General features: G+C 38.3%; 1 protein-coding gene across 1 annotated transcript; it reads right to left on the bottom strand.

Moving 5' to 3' along the window:
- Positions 1 to 445: 445 nt before the first annotated feature.
- Positions 446 to 9,019, bottom strand: LOC106955130 (ATP-dependent RNA helicase DDX19B). The gene is made up of 12 exons (XM_015045118.1): positions 8,807 to 9,019; positions 8,423 to 8,462; positions 6,979 to 7,068; positions 6,728 to 6,863; positions 6,368 to 6,460; positions 6,113 to 6,215; positions 5,910 to 6,024; positions 5,635 to 5,812; positions 4,218 to 4,455; positions 3,805 to 3,967; positions 3,330 to 3,521; positions 446 to 3,232 (listed from the first exon to the last, which is right to left on the bottom strand). The coding sequence occupies exons 1-12, from the start codon at positions 8,861 to 8,863 to the stop codon at positions 3,171 to 3,173; spliced, it is 1,467 nt and encodes a 488-aa protein (XP_014900604.1). The 5' UTR covers positions 8,864 to 9,019; the 3' UTR covers positions 446 to 3,170.
- Between the last annotated feature and the right edge of the window lie 7,144 nt (positions 9,020 to 16,163).

Raw genomic sequence — 16,163 nt, 5'->3', positions numbered from 1 at the left:
TCTTTACTGTCCTATAATGTCAAATGGCATGTTTGAGGTGTTTCTCTAAGTGCATCCACAGGTTTGCCTCCATTTTAACTCAACCGTTGTGAATTGAGAAGCTTACAAATTCATCACATAGTCTGGGCATCTTCAAATGACCTAAAAGCATAGTCATCCCTGTGGGAATCATTTTTGATAATGTTAATTTATCTGAAACAGGAAACACTTAGTCTAATTTAATTTTTTGGAGAAAACTTGTTTTTCCAAAATTAACTCAACAATTATGCAGCGACGTTCTTTGACAAACTTTTTTTTTTTTTTTTTTTAAAGTTCAACATCTATGGTATTCCTGTTTTTAAAATGTCTCTGAATATTGTGGTACTTAAGGAACCGCTTCTAAATGATCCGAGAACCAGAACCAGAGTTTCCAATCCGACATAAATAAGCAACGGAGAACAAGGTGAACCTCTATATGTTCATTTAATTCAACATGTAACAATACATAACTGTGTCCATGAACACAGCTCCGCTTACACAACACCACACACCTTGAACCTATCGTTGGCTACTACGGACACAACTTGCTGAATGCCTGTTTAGCTAATGTACACATTTATGAACTGGGTTCATAACATTATCAAAACATGGTTGTACTACAAGTGGGGAGGTCAGGTGAGGGTGGGGGTGGTGTCCTTTAGCAAAAGCTGCTGTGTCCATGGCTCTCACACAGAGGCATTACACTGCGGGTCAACAAAGTACACACACAAACACACTCGATGTATACATCCGGTTGTCCTAATAAAACTGCATTCATCACTTTTAGTTTTTATTTTTTTTACCTACAAAGTGTTAAGTATTCTCATGCTCGTTGTTTCCTAGCTTCTCCTAATTTGTCTGCATCTGTTCAGCTAGTTTTGAGGTCCATTAACAGTCCATTAAAACCAGACTACCACCAGTTACCTTCTCTGTGCTGCTGATTGAGGCTTGTTGCAGGTTCACACTGACTGGCAACTGGCTCTGAGGCTCCAGTGTTAACATTACACTTTATTTTATGTTTTGTATCAAACTGACACAAAGGTACACTGATTTACAGTGCCTTGCAAAGTGATTCATATGCCACGTCTCATTGCAACGACAAACACCAATGCATTCTTTTGGGCGACAGACCGACACAAACTAGCATAAATTTGAAAGGTGGAAGGACGAGGGTTCATGGTGCCTGGTTTTCGAAAACCTTTCAAAGAAAGAAACTCTGCAAAGTGTAGCGTGCATACGTATTCAACCCCTCCCGCCCGTGTCGACTGCAGACGTCGCCTGACTATTAAATAGTGAGTTTGTGACCAAGTGGCTCTCAGAAACGACAAAGAGCGGCAAAAAGAAATCCTAAAGAAGTCCTGTTTCAAGTTCACCACAAGAAAGCTGGTCAGAATAAATAGAAGGAAGGAATTAAATGCAAGAAAACGCATGAGAGGCTGAAAAATGCCTGCCGAAGCTTGAAAACTGATGGTGACAGACGCTTTCCACCAAATCTGACTGAGCTGGGGAAAAAATATCAATTAAGTTTTCAAACATTAACCATAAAAAGACTGGCGTTTCTACAAAGTGTTGAATCGGGGGGGGATGAACACAAACATATTGTAGAAATTAGAAAGGCACACCTCGTCGCTTCCTGTTCACAGTTATAGCCCATCACATACTACTCAAATAAATGACATTAAAGTTTGCAGTTTTAATGAAAACGTCGACAGGGGCATGAATATGTTTTTGCAAGGTCCTGTAGACTCACTGTCTCATATGAAAATTAAACCTCGTCGGGAATGTTTCATTGCACTTCTTAGAAGTGACGAACCTAAATACTTCACCCATATTTGTTCTTATACATTTTCTTAAATATGTACACAAGTACACGTTTTCTATGCACGCAACCATGTCGAAGCAACACAGCGAGTCTGATTGTTAGCATAGATCCTCAAGTTCAATTCAGCATTTGGTTTCAAAAAGATAATGTAGTTCACACACCCATAATTAAAGGCTCCCCATTATTCAGTACGTATATCAAAATTTCAAGTGTTAGCCAGAATATTTAAGCCCAATGTCTTAAAATAGCGATATCAAAATCCTACGCGTATATATAATGCACTTGAGGAAGGCATTGCGTATTTGTTTTGTAACACAATCCTTTTGACGGCACAGTCTGGGTGAAGAATGGGAACTGCGCCGAGGTCCGAGCTGGAGACCCTGATTAGAACTGGTTGGATGGGACAGCGACGACGTGAAAGAAAAACAACTCACACCGGACCTCGCAGGTCACGTTTTGGGACTTAAAATGAGATTTTATGAGTCTGATGAAGAAACAGAAGATGACTTGTGATGAATGGCTGCCTGGACTATTCAGATAGTGGCCGTTCCGGCTTTCAAAAGTGACACAAATGGTGTGTTGATGGCTGACGAATGACTAGTGGCTAAGCAAAGATGCACCTTTATGCCTATGAGTTAGTATCATTCTACGCAGCCGATTTGGCATCCGACTACACACCCTGATGCTAGAGAAGAGGTTATTTCAGGATTAATTTGTGTTATGAGAATACATATTGATAGCATTTGATAATATCTATCAGGCTGATAAGTTTGCATAGACCCTTAGATCCTAACCCTCACCATCTCAAACAAAATGATTTGAACAAACTACCACTTGGAGCAGCATACCCAACTTCACCCTTTGTACCGACCATCTGCTACGTTTTCTTTTACATTGAAACAATTGTGGCACTTTTAAATGCTTGTTTTGTTTTGTTTTTAATTTGGAACTTGTGAATATTCCTATAAATCACTAAAAAGTTCTTAAATTTCACAAGTTTTCAAATAAATAACTTGATAATGTTTAGAGCATTAAGATCCATACACAGCACTTAAGTTACAGACTTTATTCTGTTTTTTTGTTTTGTTTTCTTTTTTTAGAAAAAAAATGTGTACAAAGAGTGAAATGGGGTATGTTCCAGAGATTTACAAAAAAAAAAAAAAAAAAAAAACACTTGTCTGAAAGGAGACATGTCCACATGTAAACATATGATCTGTTGGTGTGGTTCTGCTCTTTTCTCTGACAGCTAAAATAAAACATAAAAGCTTAAAATATCATAGAAGCGTAGAGTCCTTGGAGAGTAAGGAGGGGGTGGGGACGCTTTCTCCGCTTAGTTGGCAATTTTCTCAATTTCATCCAGATCATCTGTATCTAGTCTTTCAATTTTCTTATCTGTAGGAGGAAGAAAGCAAAGATTACAGCAGTTCAGACATCCGATCAGATGTGTGTGTGTGTGTGTGTGAAGGAGTGTGAAGCTGTCTGAACTTACTGAAATGCTCCTGGATCCTGTTGAGGATGTCCATGCTCATCTTGCTGTCCACCATGTTGATGGCCAGTCCCCTCTTCCCAAATCGGCCGGTACGCCCAATCCTGTGCAGGTACGTCTCGTTGTCAGGGTTACCGTCTTTGTCGACTGGCAAGTCGAAATTGATCACCACAGAAACCTGCTCCACGTCAATGCCTGCATAAAAAAAAAAAAAGAAAGAAAATCAAATCCGACTACGATGCATGATGAGACTATAAGTTGCAGATTTATAACAGTGGGTCTCAAGCAGCTTTTAGCCCCATTAGGCAGGAATGGCTCTTTTCAAAAACAGCCAGGATTGATGCAAAAAGCCATAGCTGGTTATTATAATTTAGGACAAAATTCTGCAGCAGTCTAATCTTTTGAATCCTTTGAGCTGCACATTTTTGACCAAGCCTGTACTTCATATTCCCTTTATTTTCCACTTCATCATCTTTACCTCGAGCACAGACATTTGTAGTCACCAGGACTTTCTCCTTTCCATCTCGGAAGCGGTCTATGACGGCAGCTCTTTGCTCTACTTGCATTTCTCCACTGAGCAGCGCCACCTGGTGGCCTTCTCTGGACAGCTCCCCTGCAAGCCAACCTGCAGTTTTCCTCGTCTGGATTGCAAAGAGTAAAAAAAAAAAAAAAAAAAAACCATAAGCTTGCTTTGGCCACTTGGCAAAGAGAATAAACACAACAAGCTTCAGGTGCTGCGAATTATGGGAAAAATGACCATCCAAGTTTCTCAGAGCATAATTATAACCAATAAACTCTGTTAAACTGAAAGATTTAATAATTTAGCGGAGGAAAATATAAATAAATATGCACGATGTTTTTAATGCAGGGAGTGTGAGAAAACGAGCTCACATGGCAGAAGATCATGGCCTGAGCGATGGTAATGGCTCCATAGATGTTACAGAGAGCTTGGAACTTCTCCTCTCTGCTGTTGCAGAGCACAAAGTACTGCTTGATGGTGTCCAGAGTCTCCTCCTCTCTCTTCAGCTTGATGATGTTGGGTTCGGGCACGATGCGCTGCGCGAAGCTCCAAACGCTCTCTTCAAACGTGGCTGAGAACAGCAACATCTGGCAGTTCTTTGGCAGCGTCCTGCGGACGGACGACGTGGACAGAGTTGTAAAACCGTCGACTGCCAACGGGAAGCTTTTCAAACGATAAGTCTGTTGCTTTTGCATTTTTATGAGGCAAATGTTAACATCTTTAGCTGTGAACACTCTTATAATAATCATTCTCAGATGATTATTACATGCGCAAGAGTCAGAAATGAAAGAGTTTTTCTGCTAAAGGTTTAGACTCCATCCAAGGAAAACCCGTTTAGGTGTCGCGACACCACGACCTGCAGTTCTGGAGAGATGTGCATCTTCATTAACTTTGGCCAAACATTACATAGGACCGACGAGCGTTTACAAATCCGAAAGGTAAGTCCAGTGCACACATTATGTGCACAAAGAAAGTCTACAACAGAAAACACCCTATCGGTGCAGTAATATTTTTGTTTTATAACATATACGTGTCATTTTCTCTATAAACATAGATAACTTCATGTTTTCCCTTCATTTTCATTAAGTATGAAATGTTCTATAAAAGAAAATGTACACACTCCTTTGTTGTAAAGCACCGACTACTTTCCTTTGTTCTAAAAGATCCAAACTGAAAAAAAAGGGTTTAATTTCACCATAAAACATGTTTTATTGCACTTATTCATCTTTTTTGAGGGGCCAAGTAGATTGTTCCTTTTTAGATGATTAACGGCCGTGTCAGTAACGCCGAGTCCTGCACTGCAGCACACGACTGAATGACTGGGTCAAAACTCTGGAAGTAAAACTTACCATGAAGCCGTTTTCAAAGTCTAACTGTTTTTGTCGTAGACCTTTTACCTAAGCAGGTTGTGTTAATTCAGAACAGATGGGCCATATTCAACAATGCAAAGTAGTAAAATAAAGGGTATTTCTAATCAAGGTTCATTATAAAATTCCCAAATTCACAGACTCAAATATCTACATTACGCTGTTAGCTTCTTAAAACGGATTTTTGAATTTCAGACTCATTTCGATGTCAAATCTGTATAGGTCAATATGAGGTCAATATGATTGCATCACTGGACGTTTAGCATAATTATTTATATATTGATACGGCTCCGAAAATTTTACTAGAAATTAAAAATTTGACAATTCAAGTAACATCTAAGATTATTATTATCATTTAACATATGGCTAATTTGAAATTAAATTTGATCAAATATTTAGTTGCACGTGTGTTTGAGCTTACCTCTGGATTCGGATGCTCTGGTCCTGGTGTCCCTGCGTGGCGATCATGACGTCGGCTTCGTCCAACACAAACACTCTGATCTTCTTGGGATCTATAAACCGGAACTTATTGCACCAGTCCAGCATCGTACCAGGTGTCCCAATAACTATTTGTTCCTGCAGTTTACTGCCTCGCTCCACTGGAAGAGACCCGAGACGACACTGTTCACGATTAAGGCAGAGCGAAAGAAACGACTTGCTTTCTTTTTGGCAGCAGACTGCTGCAGAGAGACTCACATTTGTTCCCTCTAATGGCGTAGACTAGTTTGACTTCGGGATAATATTTGCCCATCTGCTCGATGACTTTGCCGGTCTGAAGTGCCAGTTCGTACGTCGGCGACACGCACAAGCACTGGTGGAGAAGGAGCAAAGAAACGTTGCACCTCGAGTGTTGAGAAGAAAGTCACACTTTTACATAAACATGCGGATGTCGTTCTGACCTGGGGATATTTGTTGTTGGGGTCGACGTGGCTGAGCATTGCCAGGACAAAGGCGGCCGTCTTTCCTGTCCCTGACTGAGACTGAGCAATCAGGTTCTGTGGACTTCAGGGAAGAAAAAGACAAAATTTGATTCCAAGTAGCAAGACGTATTTCAGAAAAAGAAAGCAACCCTCTTTCAACTTCTCCCAAAAAACAGCCCAACGCACCAACCAGAGGTTTTGTACGAGGCATAGAAAACGTCAAGTAGAACTCACGGCTCTGCCAGCATCATGGGTAAGGCGGTCTCTTGGATTTTAGATGGTCGATTGAACCCCATGGCATATACACCCTGAAGAAGCTGTGGTTTGCTGTGAAGAAATGGAGAAAAAAAACAAGCCCAAAGCAAAAACTGTTTTAGTGATTTTTTTATTTATTTTTTTGTACTTTATGAAACTGCTTTGATGAAAGTATGATGGAAACACCCACAACAAAGGAAGGACATTCTGAAGACAGGAAGGATAGAAGGAATGAATCAATGGAGGAAGGACACAGACAGAAAGGACAAAAAAACAAAAACAAACAAAAGAGAGATTTACTATTAATTTTGAATGTAAGAACACGGAGGAGCTACTTACAGGCGTAGCTCTTCAAAGGACTTCACAGAGTACAGCGGGGAGTTTGGATCCTTCTGGAGAACTTCCACTTGATTTGTCGTATTTACGAGGTTATTCCGTATCAGCTTGTTCAACAGCGATTGTGCTGCTTTGTCCTCTGAAAGACATGACAGGCAACGCAACCTTAAAGCGCAACAGACCAAGCAACTCGAATGGGTGCGATCAAAGTCTAGGCTCATATTTTAGACACAGCCACGTTTCATGCTCCTCACCCTTGTCGTCGTCGTCTGCAGGTTTGGCGTCACCTTCGCCTTCTGATTTTGCAGCCCCACTGCTGGAGTCTGAGGCATTTGAAACAGTACCTAAAAAGAAGTATTTACAAGTTGATTTTTGCTTTTAAAAATCGTGCTACAAAATGAATACGGCGTGTTTTAAAATAATTCAGTGGATGGAGTTGTGTACGACTGAGCACTAACTGAAGACATACAAAACTGTAACTTAACAGGGAATCAATATAATTAAAGAATCCATCCATATCAATATTTACAGTTGTCCATTTTTAATGAACTTGTCTCTTTTTTTGTGGTTTGTTTTCTGATTTTTTTTTAAACAAAAGTTCCAGTTGTTTTCCTCCAAACTGCAGTGCGTGCATACAAACCCCGTAGCTGTGGTACGTGTGGTGTGTGTGTGTGTGTGTGTGTGTATGTCAGGAGTGTTCGATTGTTCGTCTGAGTTAATGTCTCAAAAAAAAAACGGCAGATTAAGATATGGATAATAAGCCTGTCAAATCAATGAATCACATGATAAATAAAAAATTAGCTATTAATCTTTGTGAGGGAAAACTTGTGTTATTATGCCTTTATCAAGATATTAGTAGAAAATGGTCTTAAAACAATGTTATTGTTTATGGTGATGATTTCCAGGACAATAATTGTCCAGAGAGTGTTATTGTGACAGGAATAAATATGGAAGCACTTCAATTAAGGCAAAGACAAGCAGGGCATTAAGATTTTCTCTAAGATTTAGATTGAAAATTGATCAAGACAAGCATGACGGATGACGAGTAGCTGAAGAAATAACACAGCACCCACAGGTAGTAAAGATGACAAAAACTAAAGTTTTTATGATTACTTTATTTACATTTTTTATAGGATAAATATTGCTCCCAGAAATATTGACTGATTAACTCTCTGCCAGTGTGTGTGTGTGAAAGTGAAGACTTTGTGCAGGCAACCTTGAACACTTTCTTTGCACATAAATGCATTTAATTATGTAAATAATGCTAATTTCTATATTAATCAGATAAACTACAAAACCATAAGGGGTAACAAATAAAGCTGGCATCTACTACAGTCCTCAAAGATGTCCAGCAAGTTTTAGATGCTTCTCTTCTTTAAACCATGTTAACCACATATTTGGATGCTGAAGAACAAATTCAGCATCAGCCCTTAACAATAAGAGTTTGACATCCCTGATTTTGATTAATCAGGCAAAGTGATAGCTCTTTAGATAATTTCTTGTTAAACATCATTATACAAGTTAAAAACGAGAGACATTTCCCATTTGACTACCGACTTTGTATTTTACCATTACACAAACACTGGAAAACTGTACAAAAATGATATATGAATTATACTACCAACAAAATTAAGGAATATAATTACGCTTTGCCTTGTCATTTCTATTTTATTTTATTTGTAATATAGCTACACTTACCATTTTCTTCTGGTTTCTCCTTTATCTGAAGACTACTAATCTGTGAGGAAGAACATGATAAAAGTTTTCAATCAGAGAGTCGTAAGTAATAGTTAACAACAGTGTGGTTGAATCATTTCCATGCTAGCCCGCTACCTGCTAAAGCTACCATGGGGCTAACTTAGCCGGTAGTTTAGTTTTATGAGTCACAAAACTTCAAAAGGAAAAACTGCCGCAAAGATCGGCTAACTCTTTGGCAGCACTATCACCGGAAAATTCAGTATGTTATGAACCAAACACTGACACCTATTTTTCCACACACACAGTTCCCACAAAAAGGCAAAAGCATAATTTTAAACAGGCTAACAACAGGTTAGCTCACGTTGCGTAAGTTTAGGTTTTTACCGATTCAGCCGCGGCTTCCTGCGCTTCCACGGCCTGCGCCCAAGACTCTGAAGCCATTATGGGACAGGGTGATATACCACTGTTACAATCTGGATAAGTGAGTTTGAAGTCTGGCTCTGAATGACCACTCGCTGATGTAAAAGTAACTACTTGTTACAATGGCGTGCCAATCCCGATTCTGGACGGGGGTGTAACGACGTAACGTTTCCGGCTGATTTCAAGGCTTTAGCAACAATCGTTCCTAGCCGAGAATTTTGAAAATAAATAATGTTGAACTAAGACTTTATATTTGAAAACTGCATTTTCGAAATGCAATCCTTTTTATGAATAATATGCGACACCGAATATTACAATAATAACAACAATAATAATGCATTATTATTATTATTATTATTATTATTATTATTATTATTATTATTATTATTATTATTATTATTATTATTATTATTGACAATAATAATATTACGTCATGATTCTATTATTATTATTAATATTATTATTAGTAATAATAATAATATTTACAGTTTCACACAACCTATAAAGGGGAAAGATTGAGGCATCAGTTTATAAGTGCTCATTACCAATAAAAATAAGGCTCAAAATAAATTAGCTCAAATATAGCGCTAAAGCCACACCGTTCCTCACAAAGTGTTATTTTCTTTTTAATAAAACAAGATGACTAAAATGTGAATGTGTAACGCACTATTCAGTCGCTTAGCCTGCAGAGGGAGTCAAAGTCCTTAAATAGTATGTGGTCTGATCTGCTGTGTGTCAAACCATCCTGGTATAAACACAGTTGTACATATTAATGTGTTCTTATGTTTATTTTATTATGGTATGATAATTGGCACCTATTATACAGTGGGTAGGTTTGTTATTAACAACTAGACAACCTGTACAACTCCTTCAGCAATTATGAAATAACTTATTTAACCAAGTTATCAGCAAGGTGCAGATTGTTATTGTGATTTCACAAACCCTACATATATATGTAAAAGCAACTCATGGTAATTGATTTTAATTAGTGCTACAGGTCTATTTGTGAGTTCAGAAAATATAACTTGTATTACAGTATGCGACATGTTTAAAAAGGCAGTGTTGTAGTACTCAAGATCGGTCTTGGACTCGAGTCAGGATGCCATACAACTGTTTTTTTTGTTTTTTTTAAAAAAAAGGTTTTATTGCCTTTATTTGATAGTTAATTGACAGGAAAGTGGGAAATGAGAGAAGGGGAAGACATGCGGCAAAGGTCGCTTGGTCGGGAATCAAACCTGCGACGGCCACATCGAGGACTAAGGTCTCCATATGTGGGTTGTGCTTAACCCTTGCGCCACTACAGCACACCACAGATGACATACAACTGTTAATAACAAAGTGTATGACGATATACGTCATGATTCTATGTTGCTGAATAAATGAAATCTTATGGTAATGACGTGTCTGACAGATATAGCCATGAGTTCGTGCTAAGCGTATGACGATCTGACCTGACAGAACACCCGTTCTTTGTTCTTGTAATGTTCTGTGTACACTGCATCATTATTTTATTTAATTATGTACGTTGATATTTAAATTAACAAATAACTAAAACACAAGAACGAAAGAGCACGCACATTGCTCTTTGATTGTTTTTGTTCAAAGTGGCAGCTGTAATGTCTGCCATGGTGTCAGACTGCCTGGCTTCATGTAGCGGGAGAGAGGAAGACAACAGTCACAATGAGCGTCTTGTGCTTGATTACTTCTTGCTTGTTATTCCTTTGTCAGTGTTCATAGTTGGACGTTATTTACCGTCAGGGCATTGCCGCAATTGCTATGTTTAATGGTGCAGACAGTGGTGGTTTCTTACATGAGCAATATAGGCAAATGCCCAGGGTGTTATGTTATTAGGGATGGCACGAGACCATCACACATTGTAGCATAGAGATGGAATATTTAATATTGGTAAAATGTATTAAGTGTTTTATTGGGAATATGGATCTTTCAGCTCAATTTGAGAAGCAATTTTGATCATATTTTACATTTTATTGTGTCATGTAGCTGTAGCCGGTCTTGGTCTTGACTCGGTCTCGACTTCCCTCGGTCTTGGTCTTGACTTGGTCTCGGACCCCAAAAGTCTTGGTCTTGTCTCGGTCTCGATACACTCTGGTCCTCGTCTTCTGTTGGTCTCAGGTTAGGTGGTCTTGACCACAACACTGTAAAAAGGTTAAAAAAATGTAGATATCTTTTATGTTTTTATATTGAATCCACAGAAATTCAGATCCCTTGTTATACAAAATTATAAAAGATTGGAACAAGCTAATTCCAATTCTCAAAAGAAAAAAAAGAATAGTACCTCCAGCTTTAGTGTCACATATTAGCTACACATAGCATATTTGATATGTAAAACATTTTTTTGTGATATACAACCACAAAATAGAATTTATAGTTAGCTTTAATAATACATAATCACAATCAGATACATAAAAGATGAATTTAAGCCTTCCTGTTTTTTTTTTGTTTGTTTTTTTTTAGCTCTGCTGGACATTTCTTATGCATTCTTCTGAATTGACATGTTTTGTAAGAAATTAAATTTGCGGAGATAATCCTGCCAACAACTAAATGCTCTTCCTCTGTTTTTATTAACTTTTTACATTTCCCTAACACATAAGATACCCCACATTGCATCTTTTTTATGCATCAGGTCTGTCTTTCTAAATCCCCCAGTCGGTCGTGCCAGAAGGCCTCTTACACTGAGTCAAGTTCTGCTGGAGATTTCTTCATGTTAAAGTAGAGTTTTTCCTCCCCATTGTCATTATGAGGGGTTACTGTAAAATCAACAGTTACACAGTAAATTGACATAATTGTTTTAAAATGATTTTATCTGAAATTTTAATAAAAAGGCCCAAATACATTTTTACAGTTCTCTATGTAATTTTATTCACTTGCAAAGCACAAGGCAATTATTCCATCTGACAAGAAGAGAGCGAACTTTGTTTGCATAGACATTCTGTTTGTTACATAATCAGGCTCAGATGGACGATAACAATAGTTTGATATTTCGGTGTAAGTTGAGGTACTAACCACAGGCCTGAAGGATCAGTCCCGGTCACATCAGGAGCATGACTGCAGTGGCTTGCTGCTCTTTAAGTGAATGCAGAATTGATTTCACACATTTCATTCGCTCTGCTGAGACAGATAGATGGAGGGTGACAGTGGGTTGTGTTAAAGGGAATTACATACATCTTTGTTCTTCTATCACCTTTCTTCCACTATACGTGCTGTACACTGGTGGTTGTTGAGACATCTGTTAGTAGACAAATTTGTCAAAGATTTCAAAGAGAAGAGTTTATTACTGCCTCCAATCAGCATCCTCGCCAGAGGTATCCATAGCAACTGAAAGAGTAAAAGGAAGGTTTGAGGTCTCCGGAGAATTGGGAAGACAAGGAGAGAAGGACTTTGTTTGCCAGATAAGGACTTATTTCAAGCACCGAATGTGACAGAGAGGGTATCAAAGCAGGCACTGTGTGAACAATCTGAAAGAATAAACAGCACAGAAATGCATAGTAAAGGGCCACCTTAACTATTTTCCATTTACATATATATATATATACATATATTTACAATCAATAGATGCTTTTATAATCTCCTCATATTCAGTCTAGATTTTTTTTAGCATTAAGTCTTGAAATTAAAAGATGATATTGTGCCGTTCTTTTTTTTTGTTGTTTTTTTTTTTTATAAGAATGACATGTTGATGTAGATCAACACGTTGATCAACAAAGGGCTTTAAGAATAAAAACTGTCCTTGGTCATTCATACACTGACTAGGACTTATAAATGGGGCGAACATGCGGTTTGCCATGGGCCCGGTAAGGCCTCATCTCTTGCAGCTTACCGAAGGAGTTTTACAAATTCAGCAAGTGTTCACAACATTTGCATTTAAATAGACTGGGCATATAAATCCAATATTAACTGCCCTTCAAGTTTTTGGAAATAAATTGAATATATCTGTGGGTTCTGTACTGTTGCTGAGGGAAGGCATCCAACAAATACATCCTGATAGGTTATTACGGCACTAATTCATTTGGAGAGCCTCCTTCAAGATCTGGATGGGACAACATTATGGAGCATCTTGTTATTGCCATTTGCACAGACAGCTTATATATAGATGCACTGCTGCCACTCTCTGAGCCACAAATGTTTCAGTTAAAATGGCAGAGCAGTTTATTTAGTAGCTCTTCCTATGGCCGTTGATGTCAGTGGTTTTGATTTGTTTTTTTGTAGTTTAATGAGATGAATGTGATTACAGCCTTTAGAACAGTGAATATCTTGGTTCAGATTTGTGAAAGGTTTACTGCATGAGAAAGCACTTCTAATATTTCTGAAAACATACACACACATCGACATGGATGAACTATATCACATACATACATCCATCCATTTTCTTTACACCCTTGTCCTTTAGTGGGGTCGGGAGGGGTGCTGGTGCCTATCTCCAACTAACGTTCTGGGTGAGAGGCGGGGTCACCTTGGACAGGTCGCCAGTCTGTCGCAGGGCAACACAGAGGACAAACAACCACGCACACACACTCACACCTTTTGGATTAGTGAAATCTTTTCGAGTTGAATTGAAATACAGCTGCAAGTCTTTCACACGTCAAGAGACTTGACGTGTGAATTCTCCTTTGCAAACAAACTCAAACTCAGCCACACTGGATGGATAACCACTTTAAACATTGAAGTCTTGACATAAATCCCCATTAAAATGTGGGTTCTGACTTTGACAGGGCCATTTTAGCATCTTAATATGCTGTGATCTGAACTCCTCTGCTGTGGCTCTGGCTGTAAGTTCGTCATGCTGTGAAAAGACAAAGGTCTGCTTTCAGTTTGTAGCCTCTAACTGGTTTCTCAGAGGTTTATCCAGTTTTTAGCTATATCGTCTCATCATACTAGACAAGTTTCCATGGTTCTGCTGAAGAAAAGCAGTCCCACAACTTTATTGTTGCATCATGTGGATGGTGTACTTAGATGGTGTGAACTGTTAGCTTTGTGTCCCACGTAGCATTTTGAATGTATGCCAGAAACGTTTTATGTATCACTGAAGCATGGATAACGTTTCAGTACCATTTGTCTCTTCCGTGTCCAGAACAACGATTGATACTATTTCACAAAAATGACGCCATGTGCGAAACTACACTGCCCATGGATTTATTTTCTGTGCTCATGTAATTTTTTTTTTTTTTACCAAGACAGCTTTCAGAAACATGGCTGTCCATTGGTAGTTAATTAATCTGAATCAAAGGGAGACAAATCCTGTAAACACGAACAAGCTGTAAGAACGGGTCCGTGGGTGAAAGGCAGACAAGCGATCGGGGAGGAAGCGAGATTAAGGGCGGATTCTCTCCAGACCTCTTCATCCCACTTTCTTCTGGTAGAAGTCATTAAGATTCATACCCCTGATTCTTCACTTCTTACTGCTCTCTTCATGCATCTTTATCAGAGGGAGAGTGAGAGAAAAAAAAAAACAACAAATAAAAAAAAACAACAAAAACCTGCACACCCACGCCAGAATCTAAAATGGTGATGCAGCACTTGTTTTCAGGCAACAAGCGAGAGCATACTGAGAGAAAGTGAGATAGGGCCAGAAGAAGTGCAATAGATGGGAAGAGTTAGGGGGCGCACAGCTGGTTTGTATTCCTGAGGCTTAGCTTAGAGGCTGCTGGTGCACAGTGGACATTGCTGAGGAATTTCAATGTGGGTGCAACAACTTGCTTATGTCTGAATCTCTGTACTTTATAAACTTGGGTGTTTTACCAGCAACTGTTTCATCAGATCGAGTATCATCAAATCAACCACAAATTCAAGTTGTATTTTTTTTTCACAGCTTGTAAGTTGTGCTTTAGAAATATTTATTACACGACCTTTTAATGTAAAATGAGTGCATTTTAGTTTTCCCATATGCTCTTTTTTTGTGTTTCTTTCTCTGAACAACAAAACATTTTTCCCTAGCAAATGTACAATGACAATTAAAAACAAGCGGAAGCGAAAATTTCCACAGGCAGCAGCAAAAATCCTGCTTACTCTGGTTTGCGTGTACATGATTTGATGGCATCAGAAGAGGATCAGGAACGGTTTAGCTAGCACTAGTAAACACTATGGTGGACAAGGGTCTTCTACCAGATTTTGGAACAGATTCCAAACCAATTAGAAACGATTTGAGTTTGAACGGGTTCAACCTTATGGGCCTGAAGTACCAGTCTGACTCAGATGAGATTTCCTCCCCAAGTCTGGGGGTGGAGACACTGAAACAAACTGTGGTGAAACTTTAACTGCTACAAATATGTTCATAACCTTGTTTGAGTTTTTCCATTTGATTGATTTCCATACATATTTGACACAAACCACATTAAATGAACCATTTCATTTAGATGTCCCCAAATGGCTGGTATTACAATTTTGTGCTTTTTCTGTTTTATAAGACAATGATCCCAGTTTGGATCTATATATTGAATAACATAGTGGTTCAATGTACAATTATAAGAATTTACTGCATAAGACAGTGCAGATCCAGCCCGGTGTGGACTTTGGGGCCAAAAGCCAAATCTGATTTGGGGCCACACTGCCTTTCAAGACTTTAAAATCTGTTAATCACAGAGTCTGTTTTGGCTTAACAGTCAATGTTTCCTAGCTTTATTTAATGTATAAAAAGTGAAGTAAACAGATTGCAAATATTAGGAGGTTTTTTTTTCTCTCCGTCGTATTTGAAGCATACATTGTTTTATAAAGGATTCGGCAAATATGGGGAGGAGTGCAAGCATGCACATAAAGTGGTCTTTTATTGACTTAGAATAAAATGCTTGATAAACACACAAAACACAATGCTCTGTCTATCAGCCTGTTGTTTTTCCCCTTGACGCCAAGGCTTAAGAATTTCATTCATATGATGAGTCTCACCCTGCGTCATCACACACCTGGGTCTTTCAGGTAACTATGGATGGAGGCTGAAGTCGTCCTTTGAGGTCTCTGTAGTAGTTTTTTTAAATCAATGAAACAATCCCTATCCTATATACAACAATATCAGACACTGCAAATCCACAGTACAGCTCCTAGTCCATATATGGCAGTCACTTCCTGAGTGGCTAATGTGTCATAAAAAAGCTTTTAAAATTACTTGTCTGCTTTGAAAAACAATTAGAAGGCCAATTAGGATTATATGCAAACTGATGATTTAGTTGTGTGGCTTAAATACAATTATTTTAACAGCAGGAATTTTGAAAAAAAAAAATATATATATATATATATATATATATATATGCATGCTAAAGAAATGCTAATCTTTTTTCCTATTTCAAAAAAACATATATAGTATATTTGCATC

The sequence above is a fragment of the Poecilia latipinna genome, unplaced genomic scaffold, assembly GCF_001443285.1.
Source record: "Poecilia latipinna isolate Pla-1442-1.1 unplaced genomic scaffold, P_latipinna-1.0 Scaffold708, whole genome shotgun sequence".
Classification (NCBI taxonomy): Eukaryota; Metazoa; Chordata; class Actinopteri; order Cyprinodontiformes; family Poeciliidae; genus Poecilia; species Poecilia latipinna.
Note: the sequence above shows the minus strand (reverse complement) of the source record. Positions and strands in the feature narration are given on the sequence as shown.

Bases quoted from the DNA above. Each gene is read 5' to 3' on its own strand.
- LOC106955130 (XM_015045118.1), bottom strand. From the start codon at position 8,863: ATGGCTTCAGAGTCTTGGGCGCAGGCCGTGGAAGCGCAGGAAGCCGCG. The intron at 7,069-8,422 runs GTAAGTGTAGCT...ACTTCTTTTTAG, and splicing joins GGAGAAACCAGAAGAAAATG to GTACTGTTTCAAATGCCTCA. The intron at 3,522-3,804 runs GTAAAGATGATG...TTTTTTATGCAG, and splicing joins TACAAATGTCTGTGCTCGAG to GCATTGACGTGGAGCAGGTT.